This window comes from Molothrus aeneus, chromosome 13 (assembly GCF_037042795.1).
Source record: "Molothrus aeneus isolate 106 chromosome 13, BPBGC_Maene_1.0, whole genome shotgun sequence".
Taxonomy (NCBI): Eukaryota; Metazoa; Chordata; class Aves; order Passeriformes; family Icteridae; genus Molothrus; species Molothrus aeneus.
The window spans coordinates 13849056-13872683 of NC_089658.1; the positions used below are offsets into that span (position 1 = coordinate 13849056).

General features: G+C 40.4%; 1 protein-coding gene across 1 annotated transcript in view; it reads right to left on the reverse strand.

Moving 5' to 3' along the window:
- Positions 1-23628, reverse strand: part of AKAP13 (A-kinase anchoring protein 13) — a 205322-nt gene that overhangs the window by 16685 nt on the left and 165009 nt on the right. The window contains exons 15-23 of the mRNA XM_066558526.1: positions 21743-21920; positions 21065-21173; positions 16898-17023; positions 13068-13110; positions 10577-10682; positions 5645-5816; positions 2402-2469; positions 1861-1927; positions 561-696 (exon numbers count right to left, since the gene is read on the reverse strand). Of these exons, the coding sequence (XP_066414623.1) occupies positions 561-696; positions 1861-1927; positions 2402-2469; positions 5645-5816; positions 10577-10682; positions 13068-13110; positions 16898-17023; positions 21065-21173; positions 21743-21920 (1005 nt within the window). The remainder of the gene's footprint in view (positions 1-560; positions 697-1860; positions 1928-2401; positions 2470-5644; positions 5817-10576; positions 10683-13067; positions 13111-16897; positions 17024-21064; positions 21174-21742; positions 21921-23628) is intronic.

Sequence of the window (23628 nt, forward strand, 5' to 3'; positions counted from 1 at the left end):
AAATGGACTGAAGTTCCCAATGAATAGCCAGGACATCCAAATTGCCCAGAATAAGCCAGTCCCTGCCTCACATGTAGAACTGCTCAATATGCAAGTACAGTAGGAACCATAAATTAGATTTTCTTCTATGTTTTTTTGTAATGAATTATGTATAATGCAGTCTAAAAACAGGAAGACTGCAGCTCTGTGCCTTCACCCTCTTGTTATGGACACAAAAGTTAATATTATACCTGACCTGCAAATGTCAGAGCACCTGGCCCAAGGCAAGGGAATTTCTTCCTAGGAGCCCAGAGCATCCCTGGGAAGTGGCCTTGAATCTACCAGGCAAACTCAGCTGTGCCTCTGAACTCCTGCCTTGACTAAACTAACTCACATAATATTGTGCAGAGGATAACTGATGGTATCATATAGAACATGACTATTTCTCTGTTTGTGATCCCCTTTGTACCTTTAACGCAAGTCACAGCACGTGAACTTATTTTCAGTGAGATCACATTTCTTCATGTCAGCAGTGTCAGATAACACACACACAGAGTCAGGTGTGCAGGGAGGAGCCTTACCCTGCAATGTTCTGTATGGAGACACTTTTGGAGAGTGCAGAGGGCTGCTGTGACCTCCTGTTGCCGAAGCTGGAGGTGACGGTGCTCTCGTCGGGCGCGAGGATCGCGGAGCGCGGGCGCTCCTTGGGCTGCGAGCCTGCAACAGAAGGGTGGGACAACAGTCAGCCCATGCAAACACCTGAACCACTGCTCACTGGCATGGGGACCACTTAAAAGGATCCAGACCCTGAAATTCACTGCCTTTTTTTTCTAGAATCACCCCCAGGGGGTGTCAGCAGTTAGGAACAGCCATAGGAAGGGAAGATCATTGACACCTGAGCAGAACTCACTGCACTGTGCTTGAGTTACCCAGGTGGGATCTGCAACTCCAGAAACACAAATGGGGAACTGAATTTAACTGTTTTGATAATTAATCACATGTCACAATCCACCATGTTGCTTTTTTATTTCCCTGGGCCCATAGTCATATAAATCTTGCTGTTTCTGGTCAAACTCTTTGAGATGGTTTTCTCTTATCAATAGGTACCACAGAGAAATGATAATCCTGATTTCATTATACAATCACATACCCTTAGGTAATCTGTTCATATTAATTCCAGATTTCTCCTTCTTCAGATGCATTTCTGCTATCTGGAGCAACACCTCTGAACTTCATAATAAATACCACAGTGATTACAACTGTATTGTATAGTGTGGTTCCATATAAGCTATCATTTATTTTATCAAAGCTTATCACTTAAGCTTATCAAATCATGGCCCTACAAAACCAGTCTGGGCTATTTCACACCTATTCTTCATCCTTGGTGACACTGGGTCACTCTGCAGTGCAGTGTGTATCTCAGCAAAGTCAGGAACAGTTTGTCAGTATTCCTCCCACTCAAAATTAAACTTTCTATTTTGCCTATCTCAAAGCCCAAGAGTATTTAAACAAAACATAATTGTGTTTTAAATCCTCTCCACTTAATAGTCATAGTTCCCATGTCAGACACCCATGGACATAGGCTGCACCTTCCAAATTTTGTGGCCTTAACAGGTATAGGCATTCTGCAAGCTATGACAAGTGATTTTTCTAAATCTGAGATGATTTTACATTTCCTTAAACTTTCCACAGACACTGCAGAAGGGGATGAACTCTGTACAACTTCTGAAGTCTCAAATATTGCTTAGCATGCACAGAAGATGCTCTCATCCCTGCTTTGTTAAAACCTTACTTTTCATAATATCAAGTATCAGTTGTCAGAACATTTAAGAACTGCAGACACAGACCACTCCCAAAGCAGAGGGAAAGAAATTGTCTTACTTTTGTTTCTCATGGTTACTGTAGGTAATGAAGAGGTATCGTGTGCCTGCAGCATCCCTCTCTGTGGCTGAAAGAAAAATGAAATTCACTTTAATTTCTTCATCCCTTCTCCCAGAAGGTTGTGACATATAACTAAAACAAAAAAAAGCTAATTTTTTTTTCCTGAAGCCTCTCAGTGTATGTGTATTTTAAAATATATTTGTATTTTCTCTGAATGAAGTGGGCAAAATGACAGATGGAGAAATGTGCAGCAAATATGAAAATGTGAAAGTGATGACAATACTGAAGTGAACTGAAATCAAAATTGCACAAATATTACTTAGCTTGGAGAAGCAGGTTCCTTGCATTTGGGGCAAGCAATGAAATCTGTATATTCCTCATATAAACAGTATGCTTAACAGTTTTTGTTATGTGAAAGCTTCAGCACTGGGGCTGAAGTTCTTTACAACAAACTGGAAACTTTGTGACATGTGGCAGAAAGTGTTTTATATATATATACACACACATATATATTTTCAGTAGAGTAGGTGAAATCCCTTACCTTCATTTTGACCTTTGCACAAGAAGCAAAATTCTCCTTACAGCCTTTGTGAACAATTGCATTACAGTCTGTCAAAAAAAAACCCAAAAACCAAAAACCAATTAATTAAACAAAACCCCACAGAAAACAGGTCCATTTTTGCTGTTTGTAATCTGAACTGTTAACTTACACAACTGAGAATTGTAACTTTTAGGCATCATTGTGGTTTGCATGACTAGTTGAGACAGAGGCTTCTTTCCAGGAAAATTAGCCTTTTGTTAATAATATTTCCTCAGAGAATTTAACAGGAAGTTCTGTTTAAAAATCAATGCAAGGTTGGATTGTCAGGGGTCTTAGATTAAAGAAAAAAAAAAGGAAAAAAAAAAACCTGATGGCATTATCCCTCTGAAAGTAAGGTGGAAAGCAGAAGCATGAGACAGAAACAGAAATCAATTGTAGAGCCAGTATTTCTCTGAAAAGACAAATACTGTTCTCATCAAGACAAGGACTATGAGAACAAAAAGACAGGAGGAGGATGGAGAAATTAATTTACATAAACTCAGAGACCATGGATAAGATCTATGGCACAGAACCCAAGTGCTGCTGTATTGCAGGGTTACCAGAAAAGGTAACAGGAGCAGCATCTGTCAGGAATCCTTGAGGTTGGGACTTCCTGCTGGAAACTGAAGTTTTGGTCCAAAAGCATCACATTCACCAATGCAAAGAGCATCATACTTCAAATTTGCTGCATATATGCCAGAGCAAAAACTGAGTGACTTGATTTTTTGGTTTGTTTTTTTTTTTAATACCCTGAGTCTGCCCATGACTTCTGCCAGCAGATTTCTGGGAATCAAAGTTTTCAAAGATGAATAAAACTCCCTTTTTTTTTTTTCCAATAAGAATTGAGAAATGGGTTTCAGGCTTTAACTCTTTTGGCAGATGCAAGATCAGAGCTCAAGATGAGATTCAGTAGCTTAGAAAAAAGTATTTCCACTTATTCATGACAACACTAACACAGATAATGAACTGTATTTTACAAGTAAGTGTGAAGTTCTGAATTATTTCTTGAAGCAGAAAAAAAATGAAAAAATTCTATGTCCAAAATGACAAAATATGCTCATGCTTCTAGAATCTCTTACATTTGGGATGACTCAACAAAAGCCAGTAACTCTGCTACTTTGACAGAGATGAGGGTAAGGTCATAGGGTGCTGCTATTTTGACAATGTCTCACAATTTCCTGTGTACAAGAAGACAGAACAAAGCAACCTGAAAACTTTTGCAAAAACCCACAAGTGCTGTAAGCTTGCAGACAAAACAAGAAGGAGGAACAGAACCTGCTCCTCTGGTGCATGAACAGAGGCAGTGAGCCAATTCAGAATCATGAAATTCACACTCAAGCCTTGAAAGCGTGAAGACAGCTCTTTAGTGTGTACCATTTGGCAAAAAAAAAAAAAAAAAGGATTTTTCATGTTATTAATGTTAAAAAATCTGGTTGTAGGGACTTTATTCCTCCAATTCAACTCTTCAGCAAGAAGGAAGTTCCTCTAACTCCTGTGTGTCACTAGTATTAATAACTACAACCTCCAAAACCTTATTTTCTGCATCACTGATCAAAAAAAAAGGAAAAAAGACAAGGCAGAATGCTACTAAAAATCAGGGTCTTTTGCTTGCCTAGTTGTTTCAGAGTATCCACAATCTTTCAGCATTGAGTAGATGTTTCAGGAAGCTGGGGAGGCATAACTGAAAAGCTGAGACATTGATTTAAAAGACCCAGTGCTTTAAAAGGCATTAAAAGTCATCCACAGGTGAGACAGAGCAGTGGTGGTAGCACCAGCCTACATCAGCACAGCAAGATCAGAGCCTCTGCTGCTGCTTATCCATCATTTCCAAAGCATCTGAGGCTGATTTTTAGATGTAATGGGAGAAAGAACCACTCGCTGATGTGAGCTCTCAACATAGGCCTTCACCAATTTTTTATGACATTCATTTCCTGGCCAATGCAGAAAACATGCAACAATTGTGCATCGTGCCTTGAAAACAAGGAAAGAACATCTGTACTAAAACACATGACATTGTTGGGTTATTTTAACTCATTAGCATATAGAGCATTAAACTGGGATATATTTGATGTTCTACGTGGCTTCAGAAGCTGTTAAGAAAGTCAAGTGGGGAAAGGGAGAGGATGCATTTGAGGGTTTGTAATTGTTGATGTTTTACATTTCCCATCAGGCTGACACAGAGTGTGTCTCAGACAAACAACTCTGCTGAAATCTCTTCCAGGAAACTCAGAAGTGGCATTTGGGATTCAGCTGGCTGCTCCTTCCCCTGCTCACATCCACCAGCAGGAATGGAAGGCTCCAGCCTGGGAGCAGTTCCCGCAGTCGCTTTGACTCATTTCTAAGCTCGTGGAGAAAAAAATTACTAACACTAAGGAGAGGAAAGCCTTTTCCACTGAGCTATAGTGGGAGAAAAAATGGGTTTTGTCTGCATGTTCTATAGCTTTGGGCTGCTGCATGAGCCAAGCAGCATTCTGGTCCTGACCACACAAACACCACTGACCTTATCGAGCTGCAGGCAGGGGAAACCGTCTGATAAGAAATGAGAACAAAATCCCCAATCTCTGAGAAACCTTCAGTGAGGTTCCCACCATGCCTGTCCTGTGCTGCATGTCCTTCACATGCACACAGGTACCAGTCATTTGACCTGTGATGCAATTTCTTGTTCAAAGGGAGCAGGGGGTCACCATTTCCTTTTTGTACCATGTGGTTCCCACTGTGGGCTCAGTATTTCAGAGAACTAAAGCAATACACCACAGAGGGGTGGGACTTTTTTTCCCCCCACTGCACATAGAAGCCATGATCCAAGCCAGCTGTCCCTGTCCTTTGTCCATCCATGATCCAAGCCAGCTGTCCCTGTCCTTTGTCCATCTTATCAAAGCACCTCAGCTCCAAGCCACTACATGCAGCTGAAATAACCAAAGTTCTCCTGACTGATAGAGCCCAACAAGGGGTAGAAAATCCCATGGCCTGTTGTGATGGCTGAGCTCAGGGTTAGGAGGGAGGTTTCAGGACACCTCCATGCAGCCACGACTCATTTCAGTCCAGTTTCCACAAGGCAACACACCACTCCATGTATCATTATCTCCAAAGCCTCCCTCCCACCTCATATCCTCAAGCAAAAGGAAAATAAAGTGTAAGGTTTGCATTTTCCATGCCAGATTCAATGAAAAATAAAAGGAAGGGGGGGGAACCCCCCTGACTTACTTGCACAGTAGTACGAATCCTTATTGAAAGGCTTCATACAGTGGTAACAGGTTGCTTGGGCTACAACGGAGGTTGCAGTGAAGAGATGTCCATTCAACAGCTTCTTATCTTTTTCCTTCTCCTTGGAATCTTTGTCCTTCTCTTTAGTCTTCTCTTTATCTTTCTCTTTTTCCTGCCGAGACAGAATGACCCAAAGCCTTGTCACTGGCTGAGGTCTCTCCCCCAGTTACAGATTGCTCAGTGTTTGCCTTTGGTATCGATCGAGGTGCACCTGAACAATGGCCATGTGTCTGCACAGCTCTCCCTTCAAAAAGCCCCTGTGGAAGTGGATTTACATACTACTGACTCACACAGGTGTCTCACCACTGCAGATGACACCGAGTCTGTTCTGAAGGCACTTATTTCCTTCTACTTTTGTTTTATACTTGCTTGGCTTTAATGACTTTACCTCTTTTCTTTTTCTGGGCTCTCATCAGCCTCTTCAGCACGTTAAATAAATTGTGTTAAATACAAATACCACATGTAGTGTGTATCAGACTTTCAACACAGCTAATTTTTAAGGCCAAACCATAAGGCTCGTGATTTTCAACTGCATTTCTAATGGAGAACACAAGCTCTTCCTCAGTGCCTCTACAGCCTTATTGCCAAAATATTTCCACCTCTGTTTTCCTTCCAACTAGCAACTTTTTCAACAGTTACATGCAACCCCAAGTAACTGTGTGAAGCTTTTTGGCAAAATGGATCTTTTACAAACTCTCAACCTATGGCACCAAACAAAGGCTGGGGAATAACAGCAACACCATAAAAGAGCCTCTGATCTTCCACAGGCCACGACTCAACCTCTAGGCTACTCAGCTTTGGAAAGATGACAAGCACAGACAGCTTCTCCAACTCTTAGCAGAGTTTTTGCTTCTTTTCTGTCTCTACCTTAGATAGAAAATACTAAATACTAAAAATCTGAAACATTTTTCCCTGCAGCCTTTCATGGATTTGGAATTCTTCCAAACAAATTTTAAAGGAAACTCCACAGAAAAACTCTGAATTTGAATTACAATAACTCCTTGTCTTTCCATACACCAACCTACAAAATGTTTATGATATGAGTCAACTCCAGGTCTGTACTTTTGACTGTTGCTGCAGATTTCCTGGCACTTGAAGGAGAATCTTTACCAGAAACTGGTAAAGGCTTCTGTCAGCTTATCTTTGCATTTTGTTATTTATTTTGTTATCTTTGCATTTTGTTATTTGTTACTGTCCCAGCCTGAATATCAGAGAGCTGCAGAGCTGCCCACATCAGCAACTGCCATGAAGTGGCTTAAAGAGGGATGGAGCTCTGCAGCCACTGCAGGGAAACTGTTGAGCCCTGGATGATACACTCACACCATGAGGAACTCAGCCTCAGGACTCCTCTCCCAACACATCCCAGGCAAAATGCCAGTGCCTGAGTCTCTCCCTGCAAAGTGTCAAACAGAAAGTCTATTTACTGGCCCCAAACACTGTTTTGTTCTGCAAATAAGCAAAACTAGGAGTATTACCATATGGAATAATCCTGTCTGAAGCAGAAAAGCTGCCAGAAAAGAAGTCTGCATTGCGTCACATCTCCGCCTCCTCTGAGCCATCAGCTTGGCTCACACCACCCCACAGGAACCTCCACTGCCCCATTTTCCACCCACTGACCCGACCACTTTAACCATATCCAGTCTGGGAGGATTCAGGAACTAAAACTCTGCAGTTTAGGTCTGGGCTGATGGTACCAAGCTGATTCCTGGAGTTTTGCTCTACTTCCAAGCCTTGTGAAGCTCCAGGAGAAAAGATCACTCTAAGCTCCAGCCAAATCTTGTGACTCTCATGCTGAAAGAGATTTCCCATCCTATACTTTAAACCTACCTGAAGTTCACTGCAAAACACAGCAATTCTGAAGTCTAATTTTAATTTCATATAAAGCCCCAGGAAAAACAGGAAATCAGTTCACCACTTTCAAAAAGGAAACAGCAAACTCCACACAAGGGCTGCCAGCCACTCCCCTTAAGGACAAGGTCTCACAGTGAGATTTTTTTTTCAGCTTTTTCTTTTCTCCTGCGGCAGTTACTGGAACTTTATTTAAAGAAGGACTGTAGGAACAAGACTATATTTGTGCTGTTGGAGCTGCCAGTGAGATTTGGAGCCCAGCTTCGTGGCTGAAGTGATGTGCCAGAGCAGGCACCACGGCAGGTACGGCGGCACCGCCGCGGCAGAGGCTCCCACTCCCCGGGAACCACGCAGCTCTTACCTCCCAGTGCTTCAGTCCCACCAGCTTCACTGTTATCTGAGGCACTTCTGAGAATCTATTCCATTTCATGGACATCCTTTCCCTGGGCAGGAGAACTGCTCCCCACCAGGAGCTGCTCCCCGCTAGCCCATGGCGATGCCGGAGGCTGCGGCAGGGCCGGGGACAGGAGGCACAGCACGGAGGAGTTGAGCAAAAAGGGGGAGGGCAGGACGATTGCTGACTTCCTTAAAGATGATTTTAGCTGTTTTGCTGTTGCTTCCATCTTGCCCTACCTTAGCTTCCACTGCTAAAAAAATACAAAGCTAAAAACCAAACCCATACATGAAAAAAAATGACGTGATTAATGTTTTACAAGTCAATATAAGACCACCTTTTTTAAAGGTAGAAGGGAGTAAATCAAACACTCTGTGATGTTTGGGCTACAGAAAAAGTGAATTTTCACATACCTCAGTGTTGCTATGTAGTACTTCAGCAAACAAAGCGCTGCAGAAGTTGCCCAGACAGAGAGGTTTTGTGTGTTTGAGCTCCTCCTGCTCTGCAGGTCACATATATTCCCTGTCTGCTAATCCTTTCAAACACTTGCAACTCCTACAATACACCCTGAAATGCTGCTGCTGGCACAGCACTGCCTTATTACTGTGCAAGGCCAACGAAAAAGAGAAATTACTCATGCTAATTGTTGTAATTTCTCAGAAAGTCTTGACCAAAATTAAAAAAAAAGAGGGCTTTTTCCAGAACTGAGAAAGATAGAGCATGTTTAAAACTGCAAATGTGAATCAGGGCACTCTGCTAATGGCAAGAGATTCACTGATAATCCAAAATAACAAGCCAGGCAAGGGTAAATTCCTGCCCACTTCTATCAGTATCCCCTCCAGTTAGTGCTCCAAACACCCCTTTATTTTTAATGTTTTTTTTACATAACTCTCTGCATTTTCCAAAAGGCTCAGATGTGCTTTATTTTACTTAATTTCATCTGAGAAAACTGCATTTCTGAAGGTCAGGAGATAAGTAAAACTAAGCTGGAAAGACATTGAAGCCTCCCTCCCTCCTGACAGCCCAGAAACCAACTTCCTGTGTCAAACTTCTCCTTTCAAGGTTTCTTTTGTTGCTTCTGTTTTTAACTCTTACAGGTTTTTCTCATTTATAATGTTTCTGAGAAATTAGTGTTCCAACGAATTTTTTGGTCAAATTATTTAAATGTACTGGTGGAGCCTTAAAAATGTACATAATGCAAACATTCCACCATGAGCAGACAAGAAATTGTAACTTGAATGATATTTTGGCTTTTATTCAGTAAAAGTATGAGAGTTGATATGAGATGCAACTTTTGTAGTGTGTGTTATGGCTGGGATTTTGGAGCAACTCTTTATCAACATTTTCAGACACAATCATGAAATTAGTGAAATCAAACTGCACTGAGCAAGTATCTAAAAGCATTGCTGTTACATCTTCTATCCCAAGCACATCTCTTACCTCTCTCTCCAGTTCTTGCTTTAGAGATTACTCACATTAAGTGCAGGAACCAGTTAATGAACTTCCATTCTCACTGAGAGTCTGTGCAAAATGCTCCTGGACTTCTCACTGGTGTTTGCACAGAGGTTTCTATATAAACAGATTTACTTTTGCAACACTGCACTTTGCAGCAGGAAAGAGCATTGTCCTAAAGCTGCCCAGAAGCAGCTCTGAGCCACTTGTGGCTATCTTGAAAGACAGATCCATAACAAGAATCTGTGTGTCATCACATCATCACACCTCTCAAGGGCCTTCCAACATTATTTACCAACACATTAACCACACATCGCCTAACAAGACAGCAAAGTGCTCTGAGCTTCTGTCAGACAGATGAACTGAGGTGAGATTCAAGCAAAAAAATCCAACCAAGCCAAGAAAATCTCCAAACGTATATTAACCTTCAAGGGACAATCTAAAGAAACAACAGCCCATTTGTGTGAATGATTTAGCATTAATGTAATTATTTCTGTAATCAATACTGTTCCCAGGAAATTCAGCTGTAATCAATACTGTTCCCAGGAAATTCAGGGCTTAACTTTCAGCAAATTAAATTTCAGGGTTTCAAGGCTGGAAAAAAGGGAAAAATATAAATATTGGCCATCACTAAAATCATTGTTTGAGCAACTTCTCCTGTAGTGCACAGGAACTTTGTGGCAAAAGTAAAAAAATGATGAGAAGACAAAACAGCCTTCGGCAGTCAGTCCCTTCTTACAGCTCCTGTCCTTGTTTTATTAAAGGTTCTCAGGTTCTGTAAAAATTAGACTCATTAATCACTACAGAGCCCTAACTCATGCCAGGGCAAAATTTATTCTCTCTGGGGAAATGAGTGAAACTATAGAATCATAAAGGCTGGAAGAGACCTTTAAGATCATCCAGTCCAACTGTCCACCCAGCCTTGTCACTGTAACCCAAATCCAGGACCCAGCACTTGGCCTCACTGAGCCCCACACAGGAGTCCCTGGGCTCAGATATGGGGTGCTACGATTTCCCATGGAGCCAGCTCCTATCACCCCACAGACACTCCTGCCCTTTTAAAAAAACAAAAAGGAAGGAAGGAGGAAAGTAAAAAAAAAGAAATTCAGGCAAAGACTTAAACACAGAACCCATCTCTGCTGCCTGTGGGCATCCCACAAATCACAAGAAGCACTTACTTTGCTCTTCTTGCTGCTGGACATTTTATTCCTGAGGTAGCTGAAGGTGCGGCTGACTTTTGTTACACCTTTGCCAGCAGAGACACTGCTGCTCTCTTCAGATATGCTAAAATAAAAAAAGGATAAAAGTTGCTTTTAGTTTTTTTTCTCCTTCCCAAAGCATCTATTAAATGGATAGATTCTTTTTAAAGGATGAATGCATTTATTAGCCAATGCAGTCTAGGTCCTTCATGGTGTTTTACCAGAGAAGGAAAAGTAAAAACAAAATGCCAATCCACTCATTTTGAGATAAAATTCAAGGAATCCTCATATCTGTTTTGAAGCAGGCCATGCCATAGCACCCTCTGCTGCTCCCCTTGTCAAATAACCAGGAATCATTAATGCTGTAAAGAACCATTTCCTTCCAGAGAAAGGCATCTAATGAACTCTGAAAAGGCAATGAATGCCTTTAACAGAAACCACACTGTCTGCAAAGGCTCCCCTGAGAAATGAGAATACCAATATTAAGTAATAAACCACAATGGTTATGTATATTAATTTAGGAATTTTTAGGATCACAGATAATTTTTGCCAGCCTTTATATGCACAAGCTTGACTTCTTCAGCTCTGATAAAAGAATAAAGAAACTATTATTGCATTAAAGGAGATAGTCTGTCAATATTAAGTACAACACAAACCAAAAGCAGAACACAAATACTAATTAAATCAAGGAGGAGAAGACAGCAGAGAGCAGAGGTGAAGAGCCTCCCAGTCACAAAATAAAGCCAAAGCTGTCAGTGGCACAGAGACCAGATACCCAGTGCCACAGACATCCTTCCTCCAGGGAAGCACCTTGAAAGCCACCAGGAAGACTGTCTCCTCTGTGCAGCTTGCAAGGATGGAAAGGAACATACAAACACATGGCCTTTGTTACAGAGAGACAGAGAGAATTAGCTACAGGCAGAAAGAACTACTTTTAGTGTAACATAAAACTCGGGGTAAACCAATACCCTGCAATAATGCATAATCAACAAACAAATTTTTAATGCATAATATGATGTTATTAGCTATGAATAAACAGAGCCTTGTTCAGAGATGAGACTTAGACGTTCATATTCTGTGATCTAAAACATTCTTCAGCCTCTAGAGACACAGGACTGATTTTCACAACTTCTGCTTTCAGCTGAAGTGCCCTGGTGCCAGGAAGGCTCTGGGGTGCCCAGGGTAGAGGCCAGTGCAGGAGTGGCCCCAGCAGAGGCAGGGTGTCCCGAGGATACTGCAATAGTGTACTGTAAATACTGCAACAGTGTACAGTGTATACTGCAATAGTGTACTGTAAATACTGCAAGAGTGTACTGTGTATACTGCATTACTGCACTGTATATACTGCAGTGCTGTACTGTATATACTGCAATACTGTACTGTAATCAATACTGTAAATACTGCAATAGTGTACAGTATATACTGCATTACTGCACTGTATATACTGCAATAGTGTACTGTAAATACTGCAATAGTGTACAGTATATACTGCAATAGTGTACTGTAAATACTGCAATAGTGTACTGTAAATACTGCAATAGTGTACAGTATATACTGCATTACTGCACTGTATATACTGCAATAGTGTACTGTAAATACTGCAATAGTGTACAGTATATACTGCAATAGTGTACTGTAAATACTGCAATAGTGTACAGTATATACTGCAATAGTGTACTGTAAATACTGCAACAGTGTACAGTGTATACTGGAATAGTGTACTGTATATACTGCAAGAGTGTACTGTGTATACTGCATTACTGCACTGTATATACTGCAGTGCTGTACTGTATATACTGCAATACTGTACTGTAATCAATACTGTAAATACTGCAATAGTGTACAGTATATACTGCAATAGTGTACTGTAAATACTGCAATAGTGTACTGTACCTACTGCAATAGTGTACTGTAAATACTGCAATAGTGTACTGTATATACTGCATTACTGCACTGTATATACTGCAATAGTGTACTGTAAATACTGCAATACTGTACTGCATATACTGCAATACTGCACTGTAAATACTGCAATAGTGTACTGTATATACTGCAGTACTGCACTGTATATACTGCAATAGTGTACTGTAAATACTGCAATAGTGTACTGTACCTACTGCAATACTGTACTGCATATACTGCAATAGTGTACAGTATATACTGCATAACTGCACTGTATATACTGCAATACTGTACTGTATATACTGCAGTACTGAAATATTGTATATCCTGCAATACTGCACTGTATATACTGCAATAGTGTACTGTGTATACTGCATTACTGCACTGTATATACTGCAATACTGGACTGTATATACTGCAATAGTGTACTGTAAATGCTTCATTACTGCACTGTAGATACTGCAGTACTGTAAATACTGCAGTACTGTACTGTATATGCTGCAACACTGCACTGTATATACTGCAATACTGTATACACTGCAATACTGTATATACTGCAATACTGTACCTCTGCACTGAGGAGCCCATGGAGCTGCCCAACGACTGTGTACCTGCAAAAGATGGGAGGGGAGAGGGGGACAGGTTAGACTGCAACCTTAGCCCACTGATTCCAAAAAACAAGGTTTGCATATTGGGATGGTTCAAGAGGAAACAGAAATGTTTTCTGGAAGTGGGTGTTTACAACAGATTTCACGTGCTCAGGATAAAGCTTGTTCCCTGGATCTTTAGCTGCTCTCAAATTAGATGCTGAGGTGAAAGCCTGTTTAGTATTTTTATCACTCTTCAGCTATTAAGTAAAGACCATGCAACTGTTAAACTTGCTGGTAAATCAGGGTGGCTGAAACAGAACTGCCAATTCAATGACAATAGGTATAAATGAGAATCATTCTGACACAATGCTTTTATTTATACTCCGCTAGAAAGGATCTATTGTACAGCACATCCGGGTTTCATGTATGAAACTTTTCTCCTTGATAAAACTGCAGTTTATTTTCCCATCAAAATCCTGAGGCACTTCATAAAGAGTAAGGGAAACAAGGGAAGCCTTATTCTGTTTTCCACGAAACGTTACCAGCCTGGGGCTTCGTCACGAAGCACTGCTTGAGGAAAGGCTGAATTTCAACACAAAGCTGAAGCTCTGCCAGAGGCACCAACTCTCTCTACCCAAGAAACCTGCTTGCACAACGCATTTGGAGCAGATCTGGGAGCTAACACCATTTACCAGAACCATTGAAGAGCATTGAAATATCAGGATGAAATGATCCAGGACAGAGGGCTCTCTCTGAAATAACTGGGCTTGCCAGGACTCAAAAAAACCTTCACACAAGCACTGTTTGCAGCCCTATCTGAAATTCAAGAAAAAGCATGACTGCCACCTTACTAGGCTTCTGCAAATATACTGCAAGAAAAACAGTATTTTGGCTCAAATTCTCTTAATGCTAAGGGTGAATGCAAAAGAGCTACTTGCCATTAGAGGCCAAGATGGCCCTTTATCCAAAAGCAGTAAGAGCATTAGGAAAAACTGTGCATGCAATACTAGGCTTTAAATATGGATTTTCTAACCACTGATTCAAGTGCCAACAGAGTCTGAAACAGAAATATAATTTCTTCATATTGAGAAACTAAAATACAGGCATACCCTGTTACCTAAACCCTGCTTGGAGAGCTCTGTTAATATTTCCCTTGCAAAATCTTTCACCTCATTAATGATTTATCCCAAATACACCAAAGTTAGTAATACTGTAATATGTATGAAATGAAGTCTACTATTCCACTTCTAATAGTGATATTATATTTTTATAATATAAAACTATAATATAAAATCTAAGTGCCTACTAGGATCTCATAAGTAATTTACAGACTCCCAAATCCTTGGTTAAAACTCCAGTAACTCTGGTTCCCATTTCACTTCTAGCTTGCTTTTAATCTGGGTTAGACCTCCTCACTCTTTCCTTTTTTTTTTTATAAGATTCATCAGTTTGACTGGATTTAAGTATTTCCCAAGCCTTTTTGTTTCTTTGCAGTTAACATCAGAAATGTGAACAAACAGTGAACGAAGAGCTGCAATAATTTGATATTTGTGACTGCTTTTCACTACCTTGAGAAAATATACTGCATGAGAACTACAGTTATGTATAATTTATCTTTAACTTCAATAGTTGTTTCATCTTAAAAATGGGATATTCTTGGTGCTGGCAGGCAAAATGGATCCAGTGAAGAATTAAGGTCTGTTTATGATTTCATATTTTAGATTATAATATAACATCCCATGATCAACACCGCTGCAAGCTGTAAACCCCAGAAAGATAAGCATAGAAAAAGACACATCTCCTCACCTTCTGGTTTGCTTCTGAAGTAGAACAGAGGAAGGAAAGCTTATTTTCATAACCTTTTTGTTCCCTGTCATGACCAAGACCAAAACTGAAATCTGACTCCAGAACCCACAAAAAAATTAAGTTTTTGTTTCAAAAGCCAGAACTCCTGTCTATGTCCAAGGAACTGGGATTAGCAGCCAAAATTTGCTGTATTTATCTGAACACCTTTTAAGCACCACCCACAAAAAATAATTCTTATGGTAGCTGGACTTGAAATAATTCATCAAGATCCATTCTGCAGAAAGCAGTGACTGGACTAGGATGTTGAAACCAGCTTGCAATGCCTTAATGCTGTCAATAATTAAACTTTTGTGGCTCAAGAAATCCAAAGGCTTCATAATAATTGTCCAGTCATCTGAAATCTGTGTCTTAAATGTATCACCAGACAAACTTCAAGTAATTCTCCATTTTCTAAAGGAAAAGCAGGAATGGAAAGGTTGAGGAGTGGTATGAGAAATGAATCCTAAAGATGTGAAAAAACAAACTGGTCTGAGATTACTCCATGAAAAACACCCATTGCCAAAGCAGTCTCAGAAAGAGCTGTGGCTAAATCAACCTTTATAAAGTCACCACAGTATCCACAAATATGTAAAGAAAACAATATCATTGTTTGAGACAATATCTGACATTATCTTAAAAGATCATTGTTAACAAGAGCACTGTTGAGGGAGAGAAGATAAATACTGGCTACTTTAAATATCCTCTAAAACTGTCATACCCTAACATGAATATCAAGTATTGGATGCTTAAAAGAAAAAAAAAAAAGCCAATAAATAATAATAAAATAACCCAAATGCTTAAAAAGACAGAACTCACCAAACAAACAAACAAAGAAACATACTCCACCAGAAAGTTTACCTAAGGATATTCTTTACTGTGGAGCATCACATGAATGCAGAGCTGTGTCTTTGCAGTTCACTTTGTAGGGACCATGAATTGTGAATTTTGTTAAAAGCAGAAGAAAAGGACAGAGAAACAAGGAAGGAGCTTAAATATGGAAGTGGTAATATCACACCTGGGCACAGGACTTTGCTGAAGGAAAGGACAAACCCACAGTGAAGACCAGGAATGGAAAGGAGGAGAATTTAGATGTGTACAACGTGGATGGTGTGGAGATTGTTTTAAATTCAGGAAGCAATCAAAGTCTGTTGGACTGGAAAGCAATTTCCCCCATCCCAGTAAGGACACAAGGAATGTGTCTGGCTTATTTCAACAGTCTAATAAAACATGCTTAAGAAATAGCAAGCATTTTGAATAATCTTTGGTAAGCCTATTTTAAAAAACAAGAGGAGTCTAAATTACTTTAATTCAATCTTCTGCCTTAGTTGGGCTGCTTTTAGCAATGGAGTTTGGAGGAGAAAAAAAAAACTGCTGGGGAATTCCCACCTGTTTCCCACAGAACTATTTTGATAACAATATCAGGACCTAGATATGAACACCTTGAGGATTTAAGGTCTTTGACTGCAATTTCTGTTTTTTGCATAGTGGGGGAACTGTGAAGTTGCTGTGAAGATTTTCAGAATTTAATAATCAGGGCTTCTGTCCACTTTTATTTCACTGAGCAATGCACTCACTGTCACCTATGGAGGGCAAGGATTTATCTCTTCTGCTAACTCCATGCCCTGCAACAAGCTCAAGGCAAATATTTTGATTTTAGTAAAAAAGTAAAGATAATTTTGCTGCTCAGAGTGGCAGGTGATGATATCTGCCACATGGATACAGACTAAACTAACCAGATAAGATGTGATGGTGCTGAGGTAGAAGATTCTTTGGATAATAACCCTTTAAAGTCTGCCATTAGTTAGTATTCAGATCCAGGACTAAGATAATGCTGTTAGACACCATGCAATGGAAAGGGGAGTTCAATGTTTGCGAGGTGAAATTCCAGTGTCTGAAGCAGAAAAACAGATTTCCCTGTGTTTCCACCCATTACAGCTGCATTGCACAGAAAATGATTACTTACTATCCAACTCCTCCTCCTCATCACTGGAAGAAGAGCCAATAGAAAAGAGAGTTTTAGACTTAGGAATGAGTGGAGAGATGCTGAAGGAGAAGGAGATTCGTCTCGATGGTCGAGTCCGGCCCTGGGCTGAGAAGTGGGTTAACAGCAGACATTAGAGCATGCTTGAAAATGCATTTAATAATAAAGAGGAGAGGAAAGCAGCCAAAGCAAACTAAAAGCAAAGCAAAGGAAAAGTCTGCAAAGCAGCTGGCTCCAGAAAGGCACAAGAAACAAAGAACTGAGAATGTGCAAATTCCAGAGGGTGCAGGTTTCAGAGGGCACAGGTCTCACTGCATGCACAGCTTGAGGCTCCAGTCTTTCCCTATTTTTGCTCACATTTTTTTATAGGAGCTCTTAGTGAAGAACCATAGGCAGTTATTTTTCCAAACAGAATACCAACAACAAAATGAATCTCTGGAACAAAGGGCATCAACTTCAGTGAAAGAACTGTCATGGAGTCAAACTACAACAACTCCAGATATCTGTTTGAAGGTGCTTTCTGCAGTTAAATGATACAACAAAGCTACCAAATATTAGCAAGGACAATTTATCTGAAGTGTTGACTTTATCTAACCAGGGAGGTTCTTGCCCCCTCTACCTCTAAAAACAATCAACAATGTTGGTAATATTAAGCCCTTCAAAATTTCCAGCATTAAAACAAAGACACTTAAACTTCCCTTCTCTTCTTCCACAATAAAACAGAAAAAACAAGCATCTCTTCTGCTTTACTTTAAAATTTAAGAGTCCTTGTTTTAAAGAAACTGCCTAAACCTGAGAAAAGCCCCACTACATCCTCTTTGGCCCTTGCCTGGAAGATGCGTACCAAACATAGTGCCAAACTCAGCAATTAGTCTGCCAATATGGGATTTCATATATCCCATCATTTATTTTTAAGAGCAGCCCTTGCATAGCAGCAGCTTCCCAACAATTCTTTCTAAGTACATGGTCTCTGAAATGAGAATTAGCAGCCAGCTAGCCATTCTCCACTGAAACTGGATTCCCAATGGCCCTATTTCCCAAATCTTCTCTTCATACAAGCACAAGTGGAAACCTCTGAGCTGTGAGCTGGTAGCTGGACACCCACTGCTCACATGGTACATCTGAGTGTCCTCATGAAAGGTGACTGGGACAGGGCTGAGGAACCCCTGCCCCTGGGACAGGTCTGACCCAAGGGTCCTATTTAAGCACCTACATTAAACATCTTCATATTATTCAGCACAGGTATTCAGGTACTATTAAGTCACTCCATGGACACATCAATTCACTTGCAGAACAGGGAAAACAGGCTAAAGACTTTAGCAGTACTACTCTTCCAAGAGAAAGACAAAGCAATTATTTCTCTCTTTGAATAAAACATGGCCTTTCAGCCAGTACAAGGAGGGTTTTTTGCATGGCTGGTATCATACATCAAAACTGAATTCAGAATATAAAAACACTGTCCAAGGAATAGCCAATGCTACAAAAGCAATGCAGAACAACTGCCCCATAACACTTCCTCCAGCCATTAGTCACAAATGCCAATTGTCTACAGGCAATTGACTAAAATGTGCAGAGTAAAGGCATGTAAATGGAAGAACTCTTAGGAAGACCCATGCATTAGTTTTGTTTAGACTGCCTTTTGAAGGAGTTGTTCTAGTGTTCCAGACCTGAAGAACACGATTAGGCAATATGACTCTTTCTTCTGTAGTCTACTGTCTATTTAGACTAAAAGTCAAGATGAACAATAATACTTTACTGTAAATCGAACCACCTTTGCCAGAACAGTTCAACTTCCATTTCAGTGGTTTTATTTATAGCAATTCCTGGCTTTGTAACAGTGCTCCACACTGGAAATTTGCTATTCCAACCCTAAAAGCATTCTTCCGAGCACTCCAGCCAACAGCTCTTGTGACCTCCCTCTATAAAATGCTGAAGGATTAACAATGTGAATGGCCACATCAGCTCTTGGAACATCTGACACATCAGATGCAGTGTGGGCTAGGAACCTGGTCTTGGAAATTGCTCCTGCCTCAGCACATATGACAATAAACAGTAAAATAATAGAAAACCCTCCATATGTTTATTAATCTGGACTCAGTTTTTGAAGTTCTTGAGCACAGCATGCTTTTTTCCCATTCAGACACATTTGGAGGGATCACAGGGTCTTTTTTTTTCTAAACACCTACCATAAAATTATGCAAGAGGAATAAAGAACTGAATTTGTCCTATAATTCACTTCCATATAATTCTTGCAAAACTCTTAAGTGTCCTGCTGGAAAAAACTTGAACATCAAACCCAGGTGACACAAGGGAGTTTATACACCAAGACCTCCTTGTAAGAGGCACCAAACTGCTTCACATGTCCTACGGTCACAATTCAAACATCACTGTTTGAACAAAGAGGAAGAATGAAGCAGAATAATGGAATGGTTTGGGTTGGAAGGGACCTTAACACTCATCCAGTTCCAGCCCTCTGCCATGGGCAGGGACACCTTCCTCTAGAGCAGGTATCAAGCCTTATCCAACCTGGCCTTGAACACTTCCAGCAATGGGGCAGTCACAACTTTTCTGGATGATTTACTGAAGTTTCTGTAGTCAGGAAGGTGTCAGGACTGGGAAAAAAATCCATGAGCTAAATTTTCCACATTATTCCTTTTGGATGCTTGCATCAACCCCTCAAATGCTCTGATTTTCAAAAACCACCTTCCTATAAAAATGTCACAAATTAATGACTGAGCAAATAAAGCTCAGAGGAATGTTAGTCATGTTTTCATTCAGTGTCCCAAACCCACAGACATCTGCCTCAAAGCAGAAGACTAACTCTGCTACCTTGCCCACAGCCCCTCTGGAGAGGTTACTACATGTTCTCTTTCCCTTCTCTCTCCAGGGACCAGGGTGGCCAGGCTGGCTCTAGGAGGAGATGGGATAATCAAGCCTTCATGGCATTTTTAATGCCAGGTCACAGGACATTTTAACAGCCTTGGCCATCCAGGCTCCTTCAGCCACCAACAGCTCATTTCTGGGGAGTCAGCCAAGTGTTTTGGTGTTTGGTCAGAGGCTGGGGGCAATGCCAAGAAATTGGTTGCCTCAAAAAACAACAATGAAGACCTTCAGCCCAAGGAGGGAAGAGGCAGTGCCACCACACAGGGCAGGATCTGGTCTCTTCACAGGACAGAGCTGCCCTGGTTTGGTTACTGCTGCTGGGGGACACGTCTGTCAGGCCCCATCCTTATTAATCATGGAATTATCATGGTGAAGAATTTAAAACCATTTCCTACAAAGCACAATCCCTGTGAGCTTTCTCCAGCGAGCCTCCTCCATGAATAAAACACTTTTCTTAAAGCACCTTGTTGTCCTTTGCAAGGGAGAATCACGTTAATAAATAGGAAAGATCAGACACCATCAATAATTGACACGAGCTAAAATGTCAATAGGGTTTCTGGCTGGCAATTAATAAAATGAAAACATGTGTAATACATCCAAAGTACATCCAGCTGCAGCCTTCTGAATGACTTTTTCAGCTGAAAGAATCAATTCAGCTAAGTTGCAAAATTAAGTGCTTGTTATCGCTTCAATTAAGCTAAACTGGAAAATTTTATAGAATCATCTTTTATTCTTTTCTCCAGGAATGAGATTCAATAAATTACACCCAACTGCTCCAAAATATTTAACTCAGAATGAATAGCAACAAACTCCTCCAAGGAGATCAAGACATAGATTCTCAAATTCCCATATAACATCTTAAAAAAAATCTAGATGCAGGGAAGAAAGACCTCAAGTGGAATTTACCTGACATCAAAAGAAGAAACTCTGAAAGGTAAAAGGATGCAAAATAAGATTTTTTTTTTTTTTTTTAGTTAACAAACTCAATAAATCATAGTTTCCATACAAGTAGTCTAATTTAGAAGGAAAAAAACAACCCACACAAGGGAACCTAACAGAAAGAAAATAGCAGGGATACACTGGGAAGAACAAAACTAAACTGAATGAGTACTGCCTTTCCACCCACAATTCCATGCAGCAGTGAAACGTACTTCATGTAATAAAGGAAGCAGGAGCGGGCAGTAGCACATTTTGCCTTGGGAAGGAAGCAAAATATACTCAATTATACAGATGACAGAGTGGATAAGGGAAAACTGGATTACTCACTGTCGAGCACTGGTTTGCTAATTGACATTAGAGACATGGATTTGGTCAGTGGAGATGAAGCAGCAGAAGAGCAGAAGTTAAATCCTTGTGGCTGTGATGTCTGATGCACCTGCAGAACAGGACAGAACCACGCTGAGTATGTCAGGAATGACAGAACCACCCCAGCTTCAGAGCCCAGTTCAGAGCTCAGGTTTACTGCAACTCTCACTTTGAAACAGTGAAACAGTGTACAGGTGAAATGCAACATTTTGTTTTGCCTTTTAAGTGTCAGACAACTAATTATGCAACACAGAGACTATGTGTGCTTGATTTTCTTGCAAGACATTAAAAAATCAGATATTGTAAAAACTCTTTGATGGCCATGGAAATTGCTGTTGTGACTCCAATTCCTCAGCAGAACTAGGCTATGGTTCAATAAAACAAAAAAACCTGATGCTTAGCAGTTTGTTCCCCAAAAATGCCCATCCTCTAAGCAAGAGAAGACACAAGTGTTGTGTTTCCCTAAGGACAAAGTAGAAAATTTAAAATAGCTGGAGATTCCTCCATGTTAAAGACGGAAGATTTTTAGTATTATGTATATGCACATATAAGGTGGAAGCCTTTGTGAGACTGTCACTTGGGAAAATTACTTCCAAAATGTTGATGTAGCATTTCCCAACAGTAGCTGGACAGCTTTACCTGGTGGTTGTAGTCTCTGATTTCTCCTTGCTCGAGCTCCTCAGTGAGCAGGACCAGGGACTGATTGCTGGCAAGTGGACTCCTCCTGAGGTCTTTGGAGCTCAGGGAAGAAGCCTCTAGGTTTGTAGAGGGCTTCTTGTTCTCACCAGAGTCTCCAGTAAGGCCTTCTAGGCTGTAACTAAAGAGAAAGCACAGAGGTCAGGTGCTGCCAAACTCTCAGGGACCAGGTCTTTCAGCACAGAGCACCTGCAAACATAAAACACAGAGCAGGCACTGAAGTGTGCAGGCAAAGGCAGGTGTTATTCCTCAGCAGGTTCTTTTTTCTTCAGAGCAAATAGCAACATCTTTGTGCTGCTAATGAGACATAAAGGTTTGTTCTCTGCTTGAACAACCATTGAAACTCCTGGTCAACTGCCTTTCCTACTGGATTTTTTACTCTTTTTGAGTGGTGCATAGGAAAATCCAGAAACACCCCTTCTAAAGATTTTGGCATTTCCACATATTCTCTTTGATAGCTTTTTATTAGGCTCTCCCTTGGAATAAAGCCACCCAAATCAAACTACCAGGTGCTATCTGTCCTGGACCAATACCCCTCCCAGCAGCCACATCAGCTGCTGTAACTCTCATCTCTGCAACCACATCCTCTGAATCTATTTTAAATCTTGACACTGCACAGTTTTGGCACTGATAATGTCATTTATTCTGCCAAAGGTGGTTTCTCTTTTATCCATGCTGTGGTTTTGTTTTTAAATTCAATAAATGTTGTTTCCATCACCCAATCAATTTTATTTTATCATCTATTGAGGGAGCTAGGTCTTGCCCAGCAGAGCTGGGCAGTAACTCAAAGCTAAATAAAATATCAAACTTTTGCTTGCAGAAGTGTTAGAAATAAAACATCTGGCCAAACTCTGTAGAGACAGGTGCTGACAGACAAGGGGCTCTTTCACTTATACAAAACACATCCTGTCTCACATGGGACTATTTAATCTGATAAATCTTGCTCTAATATTCTGCTTCTGACCCTCCTGCTCCTCATGCCCAAATGAACCCACTGAAATGCCAGTGTGAGTTCACTGGGTGGAGCTTTGCAGATTCCCCTCCCAGGACAGCAGCACAGATCCATGGCCAATGTTTGATTTGATACTCACTAAGTGCCAGCCCTACCCTGGATTTATATCCCAACATGAGGCTAATCATGATGCCTGTGGTGAACAAGCTGCCATGAAACACATGAAAAAGAAAACATACTACAGGCTGTACAGATAATTTAAACAACCAAAGGAGCTTTAAATTCAGGTAGACTTGCATAGCAGTGATTAATGTTCTGCAGTCCCTTAGAAGCATTACAAGGCTCATAAATATGCACCTTGAAAGCAAAAACTGCAATAAACCATGAATAAGAAGATTTAGTAATTTAAAAAACCTTTTTGATGGTAATTAATGAGAAAAAAAAAGACTGGTTGAAGCATTTATAATTTAATCTGCTTTAGGAAGATTGTGACTCATCAATGTGTATCAACAGCAGGCATTTTAAAGTTTATTCTAAAACACCTGTAGGTAGAAATCAGTCCCATTTCTACTGATTATTTAGGATAGAACAATATCTCTTTTTTACATTTCAAGGTGGTAACAACGATGCTACACAGTAGAGAAAAAAAAAAATCATGTACTTGTGACAAAACTAACTAAAACCTGCAAATATTAGCCCATAAAATAGTTATCAGTGATACTGGTCTATAATTTGCTGATTGGCATACATACACCAAACATAATTAACTGTCCATGAAGGGCAGGTTTCCTTCTCAATATCCACTCTCCAGAAAAAAAGAGTTTTATTAGCTCTACCCACAACCAGCAAAAACTGCTAGAGAAAAGCTATAAAGCCA